Consider the following 24723-nt stretch of genomic DNA (forward strand, 5'->3'; position numbering starts at 1 on the left):
CGTGTCTTGCCTCCCCTTCGCCCACCCTTTCTTTTTAGCGCGACAGCGTTAAGGAGCTCGTGTCGCAGAAAAGCCGGTGTCGTCGGCGTCGGTGGCGTTGGCCATGAGCGATAAATCCTAGCAGGCACTTCATGAATAAAAAACAACTTGCAAGATGGGCTGGGTGGGAATCGAACCAGGGTCTCCGGAGTGTGAGACGGAGACGCTACCACTGAGCCACGAGTTCTTTCTTTTCTTTCATGGTATTTATTACAGTAGCAACAACCCGATATTCACCAGTTGTGCATAGTCAGAGAATGGAGAGCACACTGACAGTCACTGAGAGAAAAGGCATCGTTCATACTGTGGGTAGAAATGTGGTTTCACTTTAGAAGGGTGGTAAGGATAGGCACCTCACCAAAATGGGGTACCAGTCCAGCTGGGTATCAAGTCCATCATAAACCTGCTTTAGGTGTAGGGTCATTTGGATGAAATTCACCCTCGTAGGTACAACCGTTTCGGCGTTTCTGTCCATCATTCGCGTTTCCCACAAACTGTGCATTGCGATGAGAAAAAAAAAATGGCTGTGGCTTAGCTAAGGTTAAGCCCAGGATGCGAAGCATACTAGCCTTTATTTTAGTTGTTGAACCACTCTTTAGCCTGGTGAACTGCTGTTGCTTGGCTATATTTGGTTCGGCTAGACGAAGAAACAACTCATGCGTTACTCTGCTTCGCCTTCAAGAGTGGAACGCGACAGCGTTCCCGTCGACCCGCCAGCGACTACGCGCCCCGCAGTGGACGCGGTGAGCGTCGAACAACGCAGCGTTCGGCGCGGCAACGACATGTGCGCCTGAGCAAGCGACGCACGCCTGAGCCTTAGAAACAGCTCGTTTCTAAGGCAACACCGCATTCACTAGAGGCGCTTTTGTACCGCTTTGAAGCATCGTACTCGTGGCTCAGTGGTAGCGTCTCCGTCTCACACTCCGAGGCCTCTTCGGCAATTTCCGAGAAGCGTACTGTTTCCTTCGGTCGAGGGGAGGTGCTGCGCGCAACTCTGTCTAGAGTCAGTGACTCTACTTTGTCAAGCGGAAGAAGAGTTTCGAGTCGAGAATATAATTTGAGAATAAGGAGCTTGGACTGCTTCGTTCGCTGCTTCTTGGAGCAAGCATTCGCAGGGGCGAGCAAGCAGTCTACTTTCAAGAAGAAAAAGAAGTATGAGTCGTATTTGTTTGGCAAATTTGCGCCTCCTAGTAAGGAAGTGTAAGGACTCCGCTGTTCTTTCTCAGACCTATCCAGATGTAGCCAGCGGTTCCTACTAACACAGCCCTTTAGCTGCGTTCTACTGGATTTCCTCAAATTTTTATTTGAGGCACCTTCCCCCCCATCCCATACAAGCCTCAGGCTAGCCTTGAAAAAAATAAAGAAGACGAGATTAGCAGCATCCAGTAGACACGCGAAGAAATCGAGGGTTGGAAGAATTCTAATGAAGAGGAAGCAGACGAACTCAATCCTTTTAATTATATGCACAAAAAACACAACTTAGGACCGCTTCCACAGTTGGTAAGGTGACTTGCGTGAACACCAAGAAGGCGAGGACGCCAGCCCTATCCAGTACGCCGATGTTGAGTGGGCCTCAGCTAATCAAGGCAGCTGCTGAAGCTATCGCGATTTCCAGGATGCGCTTTTGTAGCATCAGAAGTGCGGCTGAGGGCTAGAATCCTAGACTGCCAATATCGTGGCCGTAAGTTGGAATCCGCACGGCCGAGCGATAATAATTTTTACTTCTTTTCAATTTTCTCGCAAAAAAATTTCCGTATACGAGCGACTACGACAACTGAAATCACAATGACCTGGGGAGCGAGCCCCTAGCAGCTATCGCTGTGAAATACACCGGAAATGAGCGATTCTCTGTAACAAGACCACTTTACCAATGACAATTCGCGCGCACTTTTCTATCCGAGTGCATGTGTGTCCATGTAAGTGAGCACCTTTAGCATAAATGCTTCCAATTGCGCCATAAATAAGGCCCCACGGCTGTCACGGATGTCAAGAGGCCTTCCCAGCGTTGGCGTTGTTATCTATAGCTCGGTGCGCAGACTGCTTATGCGTGACGCACCCACTTTGTCAGAGACGACGAACGCTCGAAGCTTTACAAAGATAATGGAGAGAATGCCGCTGTAGAACATTTTTCTTGTGCTTCATTCTTATATTCTACACAAATATCCAGCAAAACAATGAAAACAGTACTTGTGTATCAGGATAAGGCAGTATTATACGAGCTGTGGGAAGGTGCAGTTCACACTACAATTCTAAAAAAAAGCACAGTGGTTTTCTTTAACGAAGCATACCCCATGTGACCTCCTCCACCTTGATTTTTATTCATTATGCCATGTGTTCATTTTTGCACATTGATTATGTTCAACTAGAACCACTGAGCAGTCGAGAACAGTCCGGGCATAAGAAAAGCATGCGTGAGGTGTACGGTAGCAAGCCCGACTTCACGAAGGTAGACGGGATAAGCACGAGGTTACATCACACCAATTCTATGGTGATGAATAGCTGCGTCAGCCGTGTCGGACTGGGTTGCATTGCGATCTCTATGCTTCACCATATTGACGCACCTCTTTCTTTTCTTATATCTCCCGCCCCGATTGCCCACGTCCGCTACGTGAGATTTAATATTCGCGGGTACGATTTTCATAAGAGTTTCGCGTGAGTTTCTTTTGAGTTTCGTATTAGTTTCAAATGAGTTTCATGGCTGTTGGAAATAACATCGAGGCAGGGTTCAATTTTATTTGTTACATACCTCGGGGACCTTTAAATGTGTAGTACAATGGCGCATGCAATTTCTGCCCTTTTCTGTACAGAGAACCAGCTATCTGAATCAAATGGTATGCCTTTTCTGGGAACAATGTGGGTCGCCTGGAGTGCCCCACCTGTACGTTTTATCGACATCGCTTGATCCCACGTTGCATCTTAAACTGGCAACTGTAGAAACGACAACATTCGAAGATTCAATCTTTACGGTACCCCGGCGAGGCCTGTCGGAGTTCTAAGCCGCGCTTCGCCCTTTGATCCATGAGGACAAAAACGTGGTAAATCCCTCAAAATCCTGCAAATCCCCCCCTCGACAGTATCACGGTGGCAGCAACCACCTACACGACACTGCATTTCAAGGCGAAAGCCGTAAACAGCTCGTGGGAAGGAAAATTGGATGTCTGGTGTTACGCCGTCCCACGTTATTGCAAAAAAATTCATAGGGAGTCGAAACTTCGAACTCTGGTGGGAGTCGAGCCCTCGAGCTGGTTCAGTGGTGTTAATGAGGTGAATTTAATGAAGACTCACGGCCCTCGGTTCAATTAAGGCGAAGCTAATTATGAAGTAGATAATTAATATATAGTTAATTAAGGCACTGGAGCCCAGGACCTTTGGTGGGAGAAAACAATTGGAAGTAACAACGCATTTGAAGGAGAGTGTCATGTTTTTTAATTATTATCTAGAGAGCGTGCAGGCTCTCGCCTTCATTCTCTTTAGCGCCTTCTTCATTAGCATTTATTGGTTCCCTCATAGCCAGACCACTTATTTATTTCTTCGCTGTTTCCGCAATTATAGTTCTTATGTGTGAACAATTCGCAATTCTATGTAAAGACGTGAAACCGCTAGCGCCTTTACATTCTCGAAAGCTTTCAGTCAACAGATCTGTTTTATCCCCAAAGTGGGACTTTGTGTCTCACCTTCGAGTCTCCTATGACACTAACGCAGCATTCCTTGCGAACATGCTCGTTGTGTTCTTGCGGAACATGCGGTTGTGTTCTTGCCACCTTTAAGACGAGAAAAAAAAAAACATTCAAAATATTTCCCTCAAAAAGGCGTTCTTTCCCGTTATTTTTCACTATATTTTCTCCCGACGCTTTGCATTGCCGCAACATGGCCCTCTAGGCCAACGCTTAGACTCAAGCGTAACTATATATCCTGAATATTAATTTTCATAAAATGGCGAAGTTCTAAAGCAACTGTACAAGTATTTAATAAACATATATACTTTGCTTCGATGCCTCTGACTGAAATATTCTTAGTGGCCTCCATCGCCCATTACGTCGGATGTTCACGTGTGACAGCTGACTACGACAGGACGAGAACATATCACCGACGTGCATGACTTTGCAGATCCCAAAACTGGCTGGCGCCTCTGAAACTGCCACCTAGCACGTAACACTTGTGAATTGGGAGTGCAATTGAGTAAGTCAACATCATTTACTATAGACAGACTGCGCAGGTAGAATGTGAAGGTAGAAGCTAACTGATTTTATATTAACCACTTGAAGTTAAATAAAATTTTCGCTATGGAACAAACGCAGCAGATCCGACGTGTCAGAATCTACACAGTGCGAAGCTTTGTGTGAGTGCATAAAGAGTCGAAACAGGACTTTGTGCTTTTCAGGTTCTTTTTTTTTCTTTCGACGCATCCACGCCGCATCCACGGATGGACAGAAGCGAGCTCCATCTGGTGGATGGAGCATGGTTATAACGGCGCGTTTTTGAGGACAGGACACAGAAAGAATGCACACAGGACAGTAGCTGATGCCCCGTGTTTGGGCAACCTTTTGGTACCACCTTAGTTTCGCCGTCTGCCCTGTGCGCATTTTTTCTGTGTCCTGTCCTCAAATCGCGCCGTTACAACGATGTTTCATCAAGCCAGCAACCAACTAGCCCACCTAAGCCTCTTAATCGCCATCTGGTGGTGGTGAAAGGAACCCAGCGGCCATAATGTCTCGCACATACTCCGTCATGACTGGTTGGCCTATTCGGCTGACAAGCAGCCACGCAGCACCCACAGTCTCGAAAACCCGGCGAGGTTCACACACAAAAGAAAGCTACGCTTTATTACAAAAACACGCTGTTGGAAATTATTTCCCTGTTGTTCCAGAGGTTTGAGCGAATGTATTAGTCTGATATTAATTACTATTAGTATGTAACAGCATTATTGACGTGCTTCGAATAATCGCGTAACAATGCGAACACAAGCTAATCTGCTGGCAGCGATCAGCACCTTGGTTCGATAACGATAGTACGAGCCTAGGAAAAAAATACAACGAACGACGTGAATACCGCAATCCTGAATCTCGTCTGTCCAGCGGGAATTAATCGAATCATGCGAGAGCCTGTACGGGCCCCTCGAAGACTTCGAGAAGAGTCGCGAAGCCCCGAAGGACAGAAAACGTATTATTGCACAAGGCAAGCAAGAGTTCGCCGTTTTCTGTGCTACTCCAGTCTCTCGAGATGTTTGTGTATATATATATATATATATATACATATACACGAGCACTGCAAGATAGACACATTGTCCTCCAAGCTTACTCGCCACAGTGGCACATTCCTCTCTAGGCCCGAGTATTCCGAACGCTTCCTGCAAGACATCAGCGAAACAAAAATAATGATATTAACGCGCCTTAGCTGTCCCTCTTCCATTGTTTTCTTTCAGAGGCCTCATTTTCACCTCGCAAGCTTCGGTCCTACCTTCGCTAATAAGAAAAAAAAGAGTCATGAGTTAAACAAGCCAAACAGTAACTGTAAACGTCAAAACTGAGGTGAAGGTAAACTAGAGAAAAAAAAGAAGGGTAAACAAGACGTCTGAACAATGCGGTAAAAGAAATAACTGTTTGCCAGAAAGGTTTTAGTAGGCGGCAATGTAGAAAGGCGAAAGTGTACAGATATCAAGAAAGAGAAGGTTATGGGTGAAACAAGGAAGAACGTCGAAAGCGCTGGGGAGCAACAGGGCTTCGCTGCGAACCATTTGTTGCTGAGCAAACGAGGAGACCAAGAGCACTGGAGCTGGCAGAAGCGAAGATATTCCCCTGCTCCGCTGCTTCTTGTCCTCACGCGCTTAGTCGCACGCTTCCTTGAACTTAAACACCCCAGCGCAAGTATAACTTCATTTCGATTTGTCGACGAATAATGTAAAGCACCTACTCTCTTCTTTTTTTTTCTTCTTTCCTTCTTTGAGATTGGTTCACTCACCTCGATAGCTAGCCATCCGCGTACATACTCATGTACGCGTGCTTGTGCTTTTGTGCTTGCTTGTATTTCAGCATCGACAAGTTTTTGGTGCCATATTCACACATCCGTGGGGCCATATTTTGTTCCATTTTTCTTATCAGTGAACTGTGCCGTGAAGACCGAAGGTTACTGCACACTTAACAGATCCTTTTCTTCATAATCCTTATGTGCTCTTCCCTCCCCTTCCCCCACCCATTGAGTTATATAAACAATATTTATGTCTTTATTTAATTTAGTTATTCACTTCTGTACAAATTCAGGGGCCCTATAACGTAAAACTATTCCAATATGTTTCTATTCCAATTTCCTGACGTCAAATTTGCGTAACCACCGACGCAAGCACCGGGCGGTCACCCATAGGGTTGTCTGAACAGACCAATCAAACGCTCTCCTCGTTCATAGGACGTCCCTTTCGTTTGCTTGAAAAACGAATAACATTGCCTACACTGAGCGGCTTGTTGTATCTAATTGGCTCACAAGAAGCGAGGAGAACGCTCAAGTGGAGAGGGATTCGATGGGGCCGAGCCACTGCACTGAAAACCGATAACCGGATGAAGAGGGTGGTGCTGGCGTCTGCGATTGGTCGGCTTTCCCTTACTTAGCTTGTGGTGGCTGGTCGAAAATCGCGGCGGCATGCAACGGAAGCTTAAGAATGACGCTAAAATTGACCCTCAGCAAAGAAGAGTTGGCAGAATGAGGTAGTAAACGTGCCGAAAGTGCTTGAAAACGTTACACGGTCACGCAAGAAGTTTTATTATACGCAAATACACCCATGCTCTCCGGCAGGTGCGAGTAGCCAGCGTCTCAGCGATCGGCGGCAGCTATCTTTTATTCCTTTCGGAACGGGGCAGCCTGCGGCTATTCCGACAAAAATTCAGTTTTGTTCGGCATATTAATGCATCTTTATCGCGTACACGTCACTTTGACGCGGTGAGTTTGTGCAGTTTTGTGACGTCGCGTGACAGGCAGGTGAAGTGGGTGCAGCCCGAAAATTGTTCACCAATAGCCGAGGGCTAATGGCGAAAAGGGGTCGAATCAGAAATAACTGTTTTTCTTTTTTCTGTCAAATCATGCATAATCAGTGTGCACACATCATATCAGATGGGGAGGTATTGCGGTTTTTTAACGTCGCGTGACAGACAGGTGAAGTGGAGGGTGGTCGAAAAAAGTTTTTGACCAATCGCGCAGGGCTGATAGCAGAATTGGAATAGAAAAGTTTGGAATAGTTTTACGTTATAGCGCCCCAGATGTTGACTGTTTAACGCCTTTTCCTTCACACCTTCTTTACTTCATGCCTTGTCCACATTTGAAATCAAAAGCAACATTCTAAAGCTGCTCAACATACACTTTTATAATAGCGTTAACAACAAAATGTAAACGCATTACGTACGTAAAGGAATAAGGTCGTTCCACGGCGCATGCACAGAACGTAGGTTTCCGTGGTTTACATGCGCTATGACGTACATTATTTGGTGAGTTTACCGTTCGTGATGTATACGTAGGCAAAGGAATTGCGTTGCCGATCATTGGGGAATCCATGGCTCCCGCTTCTGTGTGAATTCTCGTCGAGGTTACGCTCTCACTCGCGTTGGCGGTGAATAACCATATAAATGAACTTTCGCTTCTTCTAAACGCAGCTGAAACTCGCAGCTATGAGCGCATGGCGCGTCCACTTTCTAAGATCCTTCGGCGATTCCGGCGTCCGTATGGCTCAACGAGACGCGTCCGCATAGTAACAAGATGCCTTCTAATGGATTGCCTGGCTTGGAGACGTCTGACACGAGGCACCAGACCGCACCCTGTCTTCCAACGCCGTCCTTACGTTTGCGTTCCTGCACGTTACACTAAAAGCATCGAGGTGACCCGCACCATAACATCTCGGAATTGTGTTGGCGTTTAGAATACATGAGGAGACAAATGTTATTCCAAAATCATCTAATAATGATGTCTATGCGCGCTAACTCCAGGAAACAAAACGTAAACGCCAGCCGGTAGTTGCCTATAGCGGGTGGCTGAACTTTCTTTCAATTTATTTTTAGTAGCGATGACTGGTTACATTTCTTTTCTCTTGCCTACAAAAGTGGCGTCACGATAACAGGCGTACGCGCATGGTAGGAATGCGTATCGCAGAACGTGAACATCTTGTGAATATTAAAAGTGAAATAAAGCTGGAAAATGTTTTGCTTAGTTAATCAGACAAACTGTGGAGGTTATAAAAAGTGGCATCTTCGTGACGACGCTGTAATGATTGGCGCGAACCTTTCTTCCAATATGAGTCCCGCTTTAGTGTTGTGTGTTACCAATCTACGGAACGTCTGATGCAGAGCATTTTTTGTTACTATAAACCGCATAGCATAGGCCCAAGAACAGGCTATCCCGCTAACAGTGCATGTAGAGAGAGTGCTAGTGTGAAGAGAAAGAGGCGCTAGTATCGGCTAGCGTTAAGGGAGCATGGTTCTGCGCCTTGAGGGAGCGTGACATAAACAGGAAAGAAGAGTAAAGTAACGGTACGTCTCTAAATCGCTCCGAACAGAAGAGGACAGGGGAGAGAGGCGCAGTCGATGACAACATGATTATTTAAAGGTTATATGTACGCAGTCCAACTCAAACGCATGTTTCACAGATGCGCCAGTGAACCAGGTTTGTTTATTCCCGTAACGTCAAGCGGTTTTGCGTGTTTAAAATGGCTGTTTGCTATATACAGATCTGTATTTGTTACACTAGTTTTAGAATTAAACGCGATCCTCCCGGCAAACTTGATTAATGATCCCGATATCATCACTCAGCCAACTGTATTATGTTAGGTTGAAGCAACGAGATTTTAGTCGGCAATAACCCTAGCATTTACATAGCAAAGTTATAAAGCCGTGAGTGGACTCCAGCTGGCTTGGCTTTCTTTAGGTAGGTGGTGTGTGTTCTTGTAGGTGGAGAGAGTACTGAACTCTTACGTTGTTACCAACTGCACACACTGACCTGGATAGGTAGGTCAGATCCTGCCTTGCCGTGTCGTGTGCGCCTCACAAAAAGATTGACAGTTTCACCCTACGGCGAAGCATTCAAAAGAATAGCAAGGTTTAGTGCCGCGATGAAGGCGCCTTAGGGCGCTGGCGCGATGGAGAGTTTCGCTGACGGCGTTGAACGCACCGCATCTCGGTGGTGCAAAGCATTCAATTCAATTGATTGGATGATGTCCGATGATACCGAAGCATACCCATCAGCTTTCGTCAGTGCCCAAACAATGGTAATATCTAGATTTTATTCGATGTTTACTGTACGTTGAGCTCGGACTAGCGTATGCACCATGGCGTGGTTTGTATTCATCTGCGATGCAGCAATGTTAATCTCCATGCTCAGAATGCTCACGCCATTCAGCGGAAGCCGTAGCCGATTCAAAGCAGTGCGAATGAGCGCCAACATGGGTTCGTCGTTATTACAGCCAAAAGCACTATGCCGTTTTTGGACACCTGTACGTGTCTGTGCGCGCGTTGGGTGCATGCGCGTAAATTCCGCATCAGCATGAAAATGGCCACGGCGGCGGTGCAAACGTGACTTGAGCGCCCACGTCCATACGTTCGCGTTGAGATAATGCTCCTCTGCTGTGCATTTGGCAATGTACTGAGTTGCAATTCTCGCTTAGAGGAAGTATGAATTGCAGTACTTGTTTCTGTCGCCAGCTGAAGCAGAAATGACTACGCGAGAGCAGTAACTATGTTATGGATACCATGAATATTACTCCTCAAGGACTCGTTGTCGAGCCGCAGAATGTTCTCCGCGTCGAGTACAGCATCGGCTGTCCAAGAAATGACAAGCATCGAGTCGTTCATTGTGTTCCTGCCTCAAGCATCACGACAATGGTGACAATTTATCTGAAATCAATGGTAGATGGCCATCTTTGCTCATAATAGTAAAGATGGTGTGCAAAGATATAGGGATACCTTACCGACATATCAAATCCAACGCTCTTAAATTTTTGTGACCCGAAAGAAAGAAAAGAAAGACAAAAGTTCAGCGGTACATATGCTACAACCTGCGCGGGGGTCTTCTTAAGTCCATGAAGCCTGTGAATGTGAATTTGCACAGTCTAAGTTAACACATGACTATTAAAATATATGCTTTAACTCCGAAACTTGCTGTAGTTAAGCACCGCAGTTGGTATTGAAAGTTTTGGACTACAGACAGAATTTAACGACAACAAAGACAGAGAGGTCTGCATGAGCTAGTGCGCTCTAGTCTGCCAATTTACACTGGGGAAGAGGGAGAAGCAGTGAAAGTACTGGGATGAGTGATGATGACAATAGACGTGGCGAGTGCGTAAGTATAATAGACACAATCCCTACAAGAGCCGCTCGTCGAGCTTGGTGTCCTGTAGGAACTTCAACAGCGCTTTAGTTGCTCCCATTGGAGTTGCAGTGTCAGGCCACGGGCTGAGGATAGCAGCCTCAGACAGTCGTTGCCTGCCAATGCTGGTTAAGGAACATTGCGACGTCCTTCGCTCAAGAATAAGTGCTGGGCAATCGCACAATGTGTGTTGCAGCGTTTCAGACGTCTGGTAGTCTTCACAATCAGGGCTGTTCGACTGGCCGACGTGGCGTACGTTGCGGCGGGTGAAAGCAACGCCTAGCTGACTCCTGTGTAGCAATAATGTTTTGCTCTGGGTAACCTTCGAGGGCAGCCACAATTTATCATCTGGGTCGATCATATTTAGGCGTCTGTGCATGTTGTGATCGTTCGCTCTGCATGCCTTTCTAAGGTCCTGCGTGAGTACCTTGGTCATAGAGTTGGTACTAGATCGCAAGTAAGCAATCCGCACTTCATCAGAGGAAAATAATCTCAATCTTGCCTCACTGTCAGCGAGTTCATGGCCAACCACACCTTAATGACTAGGCACCCATTGAAAAGGGATCACATGGCCTCATAACTCGGCACTGTGATGAAGTTCAGTGATTGCCAGCGCGAGCAGGTAATATGGACATTTCTTTAAAATTCATTTCAGCGCCTTTAGCGCTGATTTGGCATCGCAAAACACCGTTTACAAATTATGTGTCTGCGTTCTCATAAAACGACCAGCCTCTTGTGTTGCCGCAAGTTGCGAGCCATGGACGCCGATGTGTGGCCTAATTAAAATCGCCGAGTAATTCCGAGTTTTGTGATAACAAATGCTGCCGTTGTGGCAGATGTGACCGAACCATCGGCATATACAAGTACAGTCCCACTATATAATGTAAATATATGGGACACGGTAAGCTGTATCAAGGAAATGGAAGAAACATTGGATTTCTTTGTAATTCCGGGTGTTTCAAGCCTCACTAGTGGTCTCACTTTTGTCCATGGAGGTGTCTCGGGGTTGTTGGTGGCCTGGAATCTTGCAGGTATAATGCTTGCATGACATGCAATTGCTTTAGAAAAACACAGTTAAGGTTGGTTCTTGGAAGTCTTGACAGAGGATGGTGTGAGTGTCTGGCCAGCAGGCGAAGATAGTTATGCACAGGTTCACAAGACCTGTATATGTCAATCGGCAAAGCCCGTGCTTCCGCTGCTGTGCCCTTAGTTGACGTGCAGCGTGGCAAGCCAAGGTATATCCGCAGTGCTTGTGCCTGAAGGCTCTCCAGCGCGCGCATACAAGATGATCCCATGTTGTCGCACAGGCATGCTGCAGCGTATGTGGCTCACAAAACGTGCCTGGTAGACTTGGAAAAAACTTCGTTTAGAGGAACTTAGCGACACACCATATTTCTTAAGTCACGTTTATTTATCATCGAGAACAAGTCAGCAAGAAAAGCAGTGTGAAAACATGAATGTCAAATGGACGTGGTCAGTAAGTACTGTTTACTAAGTTGACACTATATCGTTCATTCTGGTTTGTGCACGCCAGTGAAGAGCCAGTGAGTCTACGAAAACAGGAGTAATTGATAAAGAATGCTTCATGACAAACTTTGAAAAGCCCTAGATCACGTTATCGAATGAATTTACTGGGCAGGGAGCATGCTTTCTGGATATCGCTACCTCTCAGCTCATCGAAAATTATATCTGTGCTTCTTGGGCCCACACTGTTCACGGGGGGGGGGGGGGGTGACCAGTAGCCTTGCTGCACCATTTGCACCACTTGAGCAAAGTGAGCACCACAGCGATAGGCATGGCGATTATTGAAGCATCGGGCCTCACTCCACAACAAGCCCGAGAGGATGTCGTTTGCCCTAACTTCACGCAAAACATCGTGGTGGTTAGTACACCAGACCCCAGTCATGCTGCCAGGTATGTGCGAATCAGGTCAATAGTTATAGTGGAAACCGAATATGAAGTGAACGCCTACGAGACAGCTCCGCATACCACGTGTAAAGGGGTGATTCGGAGAGTTGACCTCAGAGACAATCAGGCCACGATAACGCAGAACATTGTGCATGACTTTAACCCACTGGCATTGGGAGCCAAACGTATTAAATCCACGGGCTCGGTCATTGTTCTGTTTGATGGGCTCAAGGTGCCCAATTATGTCAGATACGGGTCGACCCTTGTAAGGTGTTACCTGTATAGGAAGCAGTTTGATGTCTGCTATGCTTGCGGAAAGATTGGACATCGATCAGATGTATGTCCAACACCGGACATGGTACAGTGCAGAGGATGTGGAACTCAAAACCCGGAGGACAATCACATGTGTGTGCCTAACTGCAAATTCTGTGGAGGGGACCACCCAATTGGGGACAAGACTTGCCGACAGCGGTACCAAATTCCATACGTGGTGCGAATTCGACGACGAGAACGCAACAGATCTGCATCGGGGGCGACGCCACCTCAGCTGCAATGGGATGCCCAGACGGACACCAGGGGGCGCACGCGCTCAAGGAGCCCCACAAGGTCAAGACGCCGCTCGCCGTCGAAGGGCAGAAGCCGCTCCAGATCACGTGAAGTGCAGGTGCGCTTCGAAGGAGGAGGGCAGACGCCTGGCGACAAGACGACATCTGGAACAACCTGGGCCGACAAAGTGAAAGGTACTGTGAGGACCGCGGAGAGCGGTGCGGGGCGGCCGGTCGGAGATAATGATGCCAGGGTAGAACAGCTAATTAAAGAAGTAACGTATCTGAGAAAGGCAAATGAAGAACTTACTAAGCAGGTTGTAGAACTTCGCAAGAACTCGCAGACTAGCTCCACAGAAGTAGCAATAGCCAAACCGGTGAATAATGACAACAGTCAGGACGAAGAAAACACACCAGCTCCAAAGAAGCGGGCAATAAGTCCAGTAGAAACGACAGTGTGCTCTGCTTTGGAAGAGATCAAGGAGGCGATTAAACAACTTAGAGATGCCATAGACAAAACTACCTTCAAAGTTGATAAGTTATGGAAATGGAGACTGACGGCTGAAAAGAGGCTTACCAAAGTAGAAGCGCTAGGTGAGGACGACGAATACTTACCCTCAGAAGCAGAAAGCGTCAGATCAATCCCTGGCGCGTCGGGGGGTTCTACGAAGCGTACTCTAGCGGGTAGCAGTAAGGCGGGTTCTATAAGCAATGGCTAGCAGGGGGAGCTTTACCGTGTGGCAATGGAATTGCCGAGGATTTTATCACAAAAAAGCACCTCTCATGCAGTTTATAAAAAACTCTGCAGACAAACCGAAAATAATTATGCTGCAGGAAACCTTGGCGGATGACATTAGCCTCTCCGGATACAAAGCGACATGCAGGGGCAAAGAGCCGGGTAGGGGGCTAGCCACGCTCGTAGATAAGAAAATACCTTACATAGAACATGATTTGCACCTTGGACTAAACAAATTAGAATACTTACTTGTGGAAATAATTTTGAAAAGGTATAGAAGCAAACCGCAAAGCCTCTTTTGTCTTAATGTTTAGAGCAGCCCTAGCGACATGAAACAGAGTTTCAGGGCACTTCTTAATAAGACTATGGCTATTACTAAGCACGCTCCACTCATTATTGGAGGAGATTTCAACGCCCCACATCAAACATGGGGATATCGCTGGAATACTAAGAAAGGGGATGGACTCTGGCACCTAGCTACAGATCTTAATCTCTCCCTCATCACAAACCCAGCTTATCCCACTAGGTGTGGTACATCTACATGCAGGGACTCCACCCCAGACCTTACTTTTGTATCAAATTTAGCGAACGCTGGCTGGAATAACTCCAATATTGACCTGGGTAGGGATCATTACATATTGCAAATACTATTGGAAACACCAAGTAATGAGATAAAGCATTTTACCTACATTGACTGGGATCTTTTCCGGAAAGCAAGGAAAAGCAGAGCTGAGACAGAGACAGGAGAAAAGAAAACACTCCAAACTTGGACCACTCAGCTCAGGGAAGATGTAAAGGCGGCAACGAAGAATATTACCACAGATGAGGATATCGAAATCATGGACAGTAGGATGGCGCACTTGATTGAAGCCAAACAATCTATGTTAAAAAGATGGAAAACACAACGTCTGAACAGGAGACTCAGGAAGCGCATATCATTGTTGAATAGGGAGATTGAAGAACACTCCAGAAATTTACAGAAACAACAATGGCATGAGCTTTGCAATTCCATAGATGGTCGAATCAGACGTGGTGGAAATTGGAATTTACTTAGACATTTGCTTCATGAGAATGACACGAAATCTAATAGGAGAACAGCAGTAGCACGACTCGTCCATCGTGAGAGTCAGGACACAACGGAGGAGGCCATTCTGGATCGGCTTGCAGCTAAGTATTTACCGCTTAAGGATAGCAATGAGAGTACAGACCCGCCTGAATATACAGGGGAAGACTGTAAGCCTATGGATCAAGACTTCACAGAAAGCGAAGTTCGCGCAGCCCTGTACGACCTCAACAGTAGATCTGCTGCCGGTCCAGATGGCATTTCCAATAGGCTGTTGAAAAATTTGGACGATGAATCTATAACATATTTAACAGAGTATTTCAACGAACTCTGGAAAAATGGTGATTATCCAAAGGAATGGAGAATTGCTAACACAATTCTTATTCCCAAACCAGGCAAGCAACTAAATCTAGATAACCTAAGACCCATATCGTTAACATCATGTCTGGGCAAAACCATGGAGCATGTCATACTCAATAGACTTACTAAGTATGTAGAAAACAAATCTTCTTCCGCATAACCTGATCGGTTTCCGTCCTGGACTTTCGACTCAAGATGCAATGCTTTTAATCAAACATCATCTTATTCTTGCTAGCCCGCTGCATACTAGAGCTCTTCTAGGCCTCGATGTAGAAAAGGCCTTTGATCGCATCAAGCACAGGGCTATATTGGACATCCTCTCGGAGATGGGATTGGGTAAACGATTGCACAATATAGTTAAAGCCTTTCTCGGTGGCCATTCTGCTTGTCTCAGGTTAGGCGAACTCCAATCGACAACTCTGGAACTTGGGAATCGTGGGACACCACAAGGGTCCGTCCTATCTCCCATGTTATTTAATTTGGCAATGTCAAAAGTGGCTCGAGGTCTCGCGCAGATTGAGGGTATCCACTTTGCTATATATGCAGATGATGTAACAATCTGGAGTGCCGAAGGTAATATGGGACAAACAGAGACCAAACTACAGGAAAGCATTTATGTGGTAGAAACAACACTTGAGGGTATGGGACTGAACTGCTCTGCTAAGAAATCAGAACTATTGGTACTACGGAGCAGTAAGCGTGGGCGCAAACCGAACGGATATATCCCAGAGGAAGAACCCCGCATTGACATATATGCCAAGAATGGAGAACCAATCAGGCAGGTGGAGACTATTAGAGTGCTAGGCCTTCTCCTGCAAGCGAATGGATCTAATTGCAGGATGATACAACACATTTCTAACAAGTCAGAAGAAGTCATTAGGCTTCTTCGTAGAGTTACCAACAAGCATAAGGGGCTAGGAGAACACAGTGCCATAAGATTGGTACATGCATTCGCCTTTTGCCACTTCTCGTACGTCGCTGGCATGCTACAATGGACACAGGCTGATAAGAACAAGCTAAACGCTTTAATCAGACGACTTATAAAGACTGCACTAGGACTTCCCATCAGCACGGCTAACGATAGCTTATTGCGCCTAGGGCTACATAACACACTAGAAGAGATAGCTGAGGCTCAGCAGGTGGCCCACCAGGAGAGACTAATGGGGACACGACCTGGGAGGGCGCTACTTGAAGAAATTGGCGTAGAAATTAACAATCACACCAACGAAGGAGAATTATTAACACAATTGCAAGCGGGACTACGAGAAACAATAAAAACGACCCCGTTCCCTAGGAACATGCACCCGACACATAACCTTGAGAGACGGAAGGCAAGGGCGAAGGCACTCCTTCAAGACATAGATCAAAATAAGCAGCAGGCGGTGTTCGTTGACGCTGCCTGGGTTAAATATAAGGATGCGTATACCTCCGTTGTTGTAGACACTCAAGGTAACATACGGGATGCCATCACCGTCTATACCAACGACCCAACAGTAGCAGAACAAGTAGCAATCGCCTTAGCCATTCGGGCTAATCGGTGGACACATATTTACAGCGACTCTAGAACAGCCATACGCAACTTTACCAACGGATATGTGACACGGATAGCAACAAAATTTCTAGAGAAGGTCAGCAGTAAGAGGATTGAAATCCGCTGGTTTCCTGCACATCTGGGGGTTGTGGACGGAGCTCGGAGAAACCTCAATGAGGTGGCAAATGAAGCAGCACGAGGACTTTCTAGCCGTGCTCTTCAAGACCGAGCAACTTACACTTCACCCGGGGAACACAGGGATCGATTATTAACATACAACGAAATCACGAAGCATTATTATTTAAGCAGAAGGGAGTACCCATTGCCACACCGTAAGCTTTGCAGAGCCCAAGCTGTCACATTACGTTTGCTACAGACTAGAACATACCCAAGTCCAGATTTTATTAACAGGATCTATCCTGAGAGGGAAATTCAAATCAACTGTAGTAAGTGCAATGGCATCATTACTCTTGACCACATGCTTTGGCAGTGCCCCGCGGTCTTCACAGACTGTGACAAGGAAGAAGAATGGTGGCGGCAAATGCTGCACAGCGAATCACTCTCTGACCAATTACGGGCAGTCCAGAAGGCCCGCGATGTGGCTGAAGGGCTCGGCCTGACAGTCCCAACGTGGGAGCGGCCCGCGTCAACCTACGGTTGACCTTCAGGACCAAATAAAGTTCTTCATACCATACCATACCATTTGTCATCATCCACCATACCTTCTCTGCATCGCCGGAGCAATATGTATCAAGTGACCCGTGCTGTAAACTACGGAGAATAAAGCACCCTTTTTATTTTGGTTGCTTCCCATCGGTTTTGATTACTGTCTTGATAGAGTTGTTCTATATGTCGTAATTCAGTAAACTTAGTAGACTCAGTATTGATCAGATGGAATACCCTCAAGTACGCTATGCAACAGTTACGTTTCTGCTGGAACTCGCATAGGCTACAATTTCAATATTGTCCTCAGACTGCATGTAGCCTCAAGTCCATTTTCTCTCGAGGGTTTGCTCGTGAAACTATAGTGCATCGAAAGCAGTACTTGGAAAGAACGCTCTAGTAAAAATTATATGAAATAAAAGTAAATTTCCTGCTCAATGTCGCTTTATGCAAAATACACGTACCAACTGCAGCAAACCTGGGATGAAACCAGCGCCATTAAAACCATTTCGATTCTCAGGGAAACCTCGCAGCACACGTCACTGAAAATATGCATAGTAATTTGACAATTTGTGCTTCGCAACAATGTCTGCGCTAGAACCGTCTCTTGCATTCGGGTTCGACACTGCAAATGGAAAGCTCTTAGCAGAACGCACGGCGTCTGTTGGCTAAACGGAAGAAATTAATGGAGTCGCCATCTCAAAGTGAGCGTGCAGCGCTGCTTCTGACTGCTCTATGAATGGAGTGATACACGTGACTGCTACCTTTGAGCCAAGAAATTTGGTTTTGGAGCAGGTGCCATTGGTGCCACTGAGCTGTTATATTAGTGCTAATTCAAGGTAGCAACGGTGGGATATTATTTATGGGGACAAATTCGTTGTTTTGTTTTTCTGATATAGGTACAAGGCCACAGATTCTACCACCGGCTGTAGATGCCAAAACATTATGGTGTATTTTTACATAATCATGCGGATCGAACGCACGTGTTCGAATATATGTGAAGTGGAGCTTAAGTAAAGTGCACATCTGAATTATTTACAACTAGTGACAATGCATGCAATTTTGTTTACTTTCATCTTCTACATGTAATCTCATGTGATGTTGATTTTTATCCAGCACATAGGTCTAAAATCTATTGTCAGGCAATTTATTGTTCATGTGCAGGCTTATTTACAAGGCACACCAAAATTGAAACTCGAAAGTTGGGTGAATGCATAAATTCAGACGTGTACGTCGCAAGGATGAACGCTAAGAATGGTGCTTGTCGAGGGAAGAATGATGATGACAGTTGTAAGCCCAGAAAATAAAGCAGATATGAAGCAATATTTAGGGATTCTGTACCTTATGCGTCACAGTGGGACATTCTTAGCACTTTGCGCAAAGTAGGTTCCTGTCTCGCCTCGCTTTTATAAAGATAAAACGAGGGTTTACGGCTGAACACATTTTACAATCACTGTCTATGATAATGCGATTAGCATTCGAGTAATGTAACGACACACTATATTAAGTTTATTTAACATCGAGAACAAGTTAAGGACCGCGCAGAGAGCGATGTAACAATGCGTAACTATAGGAGACAGAAAGAGAGCGGTGTGGATCACAGAACGAATGGAGAAAGCCGATATTCTAATTGACATTAAGAGAAAAAAGCAAAGCTGGGCAGGCCATGTAATGCATAGGATGCATAAACCGTGGACCATTAGAGTTACAGAATGGGTGCCAAGGGAAGCGAAGAGCAGTCGAGGACCGCAGCAAACTAGGGGGGAGGGGAGGGGCGGTGATGAAATTAGGAAAATTTCAGGGGCAAGTTGGAATTAATGGGCGCAGGACAGGGGTTATTGGAGATTGCAGCGAGAGGCCTTCTCCCTGTCGTAGATAGAAAAATACGCTGATTATAATGATTTACCATTTTAGTTGTCACTCTGAGACTTCCATTGATTCGGCTATATGTGACGTGACCAGGTACGCTCACAGGTTGCTATGGCGCTCACTTGCCAAGGTCGTCTATGAGCATGCGGGCATGACGACGACAATATGAGGCCGATGGCCAGACGATTATACAATGACGAGTAAGGAATGGCGTCGATGGAATGACACAGACGTTATAAGTACAACGGCATGATGGCAATGAGATCACGATTCCTAAATGACGGCTATTGTATAGCGGCGACAGAGTGATGACTGCGACATGATGATAATCGGATGACGACAACGGCGCATCGAAGACGTTATGACAACCGGCTGACGAATCTGAAATGACGACGGGACTAACAAGACGGCATGGCGACGACGGTATTACAATGGATGCGCGATAGCCACGGTCTCAAAGCGCAATGACTACCATGCCTTACAAAGGGTGGCGTAATTACGATTGAATGACGTAAGCATAATTACGATAGAATGACTAAACAGGCGGCAGTTTCATCCGAAAGGCGAAGCATTGATTGCCATAGAAAATTAGTGGGCAACTGTACGTAGTAAGGAAACTAGTTTTACCCCCCATATAATCTTGTGAGCATAGGCATACTAACAAAATCAACAAGCATGGAGTCACGCGCGCACGAGCAGACAAGAACACGTCTACCTCGATGACCGCGGAAACTCGCTGTTAAAATGGCTGAGTGAGGAAGTGCGGCACCAGCTGCGAGCGAATTGACTTTCGCGCTGTCTCTCGTATCAAGGTGAAATTAACCGCGAAAATACAGCGCAGGGGGTAGGGGGGGCGGACTGTGTTCGCGTCACAGATAGCGTTCAACATACAGCGGCCCGGGGGGGCACGCGCGGCCGCCCGGGTGGCCCGGGGCAGAACGCGCCCCCTACTCGTTACCCTTCTCCCGGAGCATTGCCCGCAACAGAAGATGGCGCGGTTCCTCTCCGCTTTCCTCCCATGCGTGTGCGAGATTGAGCCGCAATGGCCCAGTCACTCTCACATGCTTTCACTGGCATATACAGCTTAGGGCGCACGGCGACAATTTTATCGCCCTTGGACGTTATACTGAACCTCACGGCGACGCCAATATATAATTGCTATCGCAATAAAAATAATTACGTCTATGGACGGACAGACTAGGGTGGTATGACGATGCTGAAACGATGACAATGAGATGATGGTTCTGAAGGGGTGACGATGGTTAACGACTGTGTGACGACGACGATATGACAAAGTGACAAGTGAGTATAGACTGAGGACAACTGCATGGCGAGTGCCGAATGTTGAAGTTAGAATGCCGCAGCTGGAATCGCCCAAACATCATTACATAGATGGTATGACAGTAAGTGAATGACGACGTCTGTATGACGACGAGGGTGTGATAACTATATGAGCACAAAGGAGTGACGATGAGTGTATGATGACCATGTCGTGAAGACTGCAGTATCAAGAAGCCTGAATAACAGCAATGACGTGACGACGACGACATGTCGCGAGCCGGATGATGAAAATGTAGCGATGACGATTGCATGACCAGGAAGGCACGATAAGGCTGTATGACAGGGGATGCATAACAGCAACTGTCTAACGGATACAAAATGGTGTCAATGGCATGACAATTGGATAAAGGCGTAAGGACGACTGTATCACGAGGCTTGCGTGGCGATGGTAGAAAACCAGTAAAGGCCTTCATCTGCAGAGTCAATCAAAGCCTTAAGTGATATAGCCTCAAGTCCACAACAACAAGTGTCCTCAAGGCCGCAGCAGAAGAACAGGATGAACCAAGAAAAGCTGTAAGATGGTAGCGCTGTAAATGAGATATCAAGCATGCTGATTCCCATGATGTTCGGAGCAATCAAGGCCATAATCCGTGCCAGTCTATCGTTTAAAAGCATCCCTGAGGTAGAGGCCGGCCTGGCTTTGGAACCGCTGGCGTCGTTTTCTTTCACGTTGCAACGCCGTGATTCATCGCAGTACCAACGATGGCTTCGCCAACAATCATCTCACAAGTGGTGTCCACCAACAAGCACGTCCGCACATGTACTATATTCCAGTGGTAGGCTCGCGACTTGCGCTCGAAGTTAGCGGACTTTAAGTATCTTACGCGAGTGTACCGGTTCTCTTTTATGGTCATTTCCGAGTCTCGCGCCGACGAGCTGTTTAGGATAAAGCGTTATTATTTTCATTATTGAAGACGACAAAACGAAATTAGCCGACTGCTCGTTGGATTTCACAACGATGTACTGGCCTCTGTGATCGACGTAGCACCACATGACAAGATTGAATATATTTGCTCAACCACATTGATTGCATCTAAAGTGTTTACCCTGATCGGCCTCTACATGAAACCAGGATCACCTTTCGGCGTGTCAAGATCGAAAAACTTGTTAACAAGCAGTCAGTTTCCACATATTATTTGTGGCGATTTTAACGCACATAACGAGATCAGGGGAGTTCACATACATGTGCTCGGGGTGTTAAGCTGGCGAAGCTTCTTACAAGATACAATATAGAACCTTTGAACTAGATATATGGCAGCATAACATACCTGAAAAAATCCGAAGACTGTAAGTTGCATCGACGTCACATTCGGATCAAGTCAAGTTGCTCCTATGTTCCGATGGTGTACAGATTTCGAGACTCGAAATTTCGATCACTACCCGATTTCGATCACTACCCGATCCTAATGTCTGCCCTCCAGTTTCGGAGGTCGCCCAGAAAAGTGAAACTGAAGTCGGCAGACTGGGAAGCTTACACAGCAGCCGTAGACAAAGGAACCACAGTCTCGACAACGAATGCAGAATTAATAGCGAAAATAGCGCATTGCCTCAAACGTAGTACCCGCTCTGCCACTAATTATTGCAATGTATCTACTAACGACGAGGAATTTGAAAGGTGATGTGCCATTCGAAGGCGGGTCGAAAGAAAGGCTCTACGTACTAAGAACATCGAATACCTCAGAACTTGTCGACGGGCACAAAGACATATACGGCGTTAGCTGACCAAACTGAACCGAAAAAGGTGGAGGGATTTTTGTGGGACACTGGACATACGACTACCGCTGAGAAAAATCTAGCGAGTCGTCAGAGGCATTCTCAAAGAGCCGCAACAGCCTTATGCTTTTATCGCCCTCTCATTACATGAGTGCGCATCTTTGAAAGAGGTGGCAGAGCAGTACTGTAGGCTCCCTTTCCGCGGGGCAAAACCTTCCCGGCAAATTGAAAGTCATCAGCCTAGTCCACCTCGAGCGACCCTTCCTGACTTAGAATTACCATTTATAATTGAAGAGCTCGCGGCAGCAATCGGTGACGAACAAGCTATCAGCACATGGCCATGACGGTGTGAGTTATGAAGCGCTCGCAAATCTATGCCACACATCTCGCCTACGCCTTCTGCACTACCACAACGCTTCATGGATAACTGGGGAGGTTCCTACGGAATGGAAGCTTGCGAAACTTATTCCTATATTGAAGCCAGGGAAGAAGCCCACAAATTACGCCTCCGTCAGACCCATATCTCTGCTTAGCTGCGTTTCAGCTATTAGGTAAAACGCAGCTATTTGCAGCTATTTGCAGCTATTTGCAGCTAAAACTTAGCTATTTGAAACAATGATTCACAAACTACTGAATTGGTTCCTGGAAACTACAAAAGGTTACCCGGAGGAAATGAATGGCTTCCAGCAAAATAGGCCCGCACTTGATAATGTCATTGTCTTGGTCTCAGCAATTGTAGAGGAATTGGTCTGTGACAACACACCTACTGCGTTATTTTTCGACATTAAGGCAGCATATGATTCAGTCTATCATAAAGGAATACTTGACGCTGTGGAAACCCTTGGTCTTGGAGGACGGCTTTACGCATGGATTAAAGACTACCTTCAAGGACGCAAACTTTTCATGTGCACTCCGGATGGCTCCACGGTGCTTTATGCCGTCGAGAAGGGAGTGCCACAAGGACCTGTGTAACGCCCGGTATTACTTAATTTAGTCCTCATCCATCTGAGAAGAAACCTGCTCTGTGACGTCAAAATCACACTGCATGCGGACGGTATCTGCATTTGGACCGCGGCGCGTTCCCGCAGTACCACCCAACAACGTTTCCAGAGAGGGCTGGCAAATATATCGGCCTACCTAAATCCAAGGGGTCTGAAATTGTCACCCGACAAAAGCGTTGCTATGTCTTTCACGCGGAGGTGTATGGAAAAATACCCACTAGTGTTGGGTGGTCGTACCCTTCCATATGTCAAGACGCAAAGGTTTATTCAAGTGACGATCGCCAGGAACCTCACATGGTGGCCTGAAGTGAAAAAAACTGAGTCAGAAGATTTCCTCGGCGTCGCACGTATTCCGATTTTTAGCTGGATCACAGTGGGGCAACAACTGTCAATCACTGGTGTTCCTCCATAAGGCCTACGTCGACGGAGCACTACGGTATTACCTCCCGATCCTTCACAATATCTCTCCCGCAAACAAGAGAAAACTTGAGGCTGCACGGAACAACTGCGTTCGCGTATGTCTTGGCCTTCCGAAGGGGTTGTCCCGCTCAGGAGCTGTAGCAGAAGCTGGTTGCCTGCCTATTGAAGTGCTATCTTCACAGGAGACACTTCGAATTCACCTTCGACACATTCATACGAAGACCCGCTTTTTAAAGGATATTTCTAGAACGCGTGCTACATCTAGCTTTGTACGGGCAGTCGGAAACATATCTATTTGGATTCCTGCTCAGGCGTCACAAATTATGCCCTGAAACCTTTCACCATGGACACTGTCCCCACTGGAAATCGTGCCATACATCCCTAGAATGAGTGCGAAAAAGAAAATGCTTCAAGCAGCGACTTATCAGATAGCTTTGCAATATATGCGCAAAGAATATGCAGCCGCAACGCGCATTTTCACAGATGGCTCTACAACTCCGCATCGCTCATCGTGCGTACTCTTTGTTCCCTCTACAGGGAAACTATTCTCGTTTCGTCTTGAGCGAGCGACATCATCTACTTCAGCAGAGCTATATGGCATTAAGGAGGCCCTTGTGTATGCACTTCGACAGCAGCCGCCAAAGACATGGGTGATTTTCACGAATTCAAAAGCAACCCTACAAACTATGTGGAACAGGTACAAGCGTTGTAATAATCAACCTGCAGCATTTGACATTGCTTATCTTCACCACAAGGGTAAGATTGCTTGGCATTGCATCAGGTTCCAGTGGATACCTGGCCATGCCGATATTTGCGGATATGAAAAAGCGGATGAAGCTGCCTGAAATGGACTCGAATACCAGAATTTCAAAAGAACATTTTTTTAGAAAAGCCGACGCTTCAAACACGGCAAAAAGATGTGCCTATCAAGAAAAAGACCACATCCGGAATCTGCCGCTTCACCAAAATAACTTCCTGCATTACATTGCCTCAGAAATGAGACCGAAAATTTCATGACCGCTTCCTCGACACTTAGAGATATTGTACCATCGCCTTCGGTTGAACGTGGCATACACGAACCATTATCTGTACCGCATAGGGCTTACCCCTAACCCGAGGGTTACTGTGATAACTATAGCAACTTAGAGACAATGGAGCTCATATTACTAAAATGTGCCGCGTACCGCGACAATATACAT

General features: G+C 46.4%; 1 protein-coding gene across 2 annotated transcripts in view; it reads right to left on the reverse strand.

The window, feature by feature from the left end:
- LOC135915944 (uncharacterized) overlaps window positions 1-24723 on the reverse strand; it is a 185923-nt gene that overhangs the window by 73864 nt on the left and 87336 nt on the right. The window contains exon 2 of one of the 2 annotated variants that reach the window (XM_070533805.1): window positions 3714-3800. The exons of the other annotated variant lie outside the window; for it this stretch is intronic. Coding sequence (XP_070389906.1) covers window positions 3714-3800 — 87 coding nt within the window. The remainder of the gene's footprint in view (window positions 1-3713; window positions 3801-24723) is intronic. 2 annotated transcript variants of the gene reach the window in all.

This window comes from Dermacentor albipictus, chromosome 2 (genome assembly GCF_038994185.2).
Source record: "Dermacentor albipictus isolate Rhodes 1998 colony chromosome 2, USDA_Dalb.pri_finalv2, whole genome shotgun sequence".
In the NCBI taxonomy this organism is placed as follows: domain Eukaryota; kingdom Metazoa; phylum Arthropoda; class Arachnida; order Ixodida; family Ixodidae; genus Dermacentor; species Dermacentor albipictus.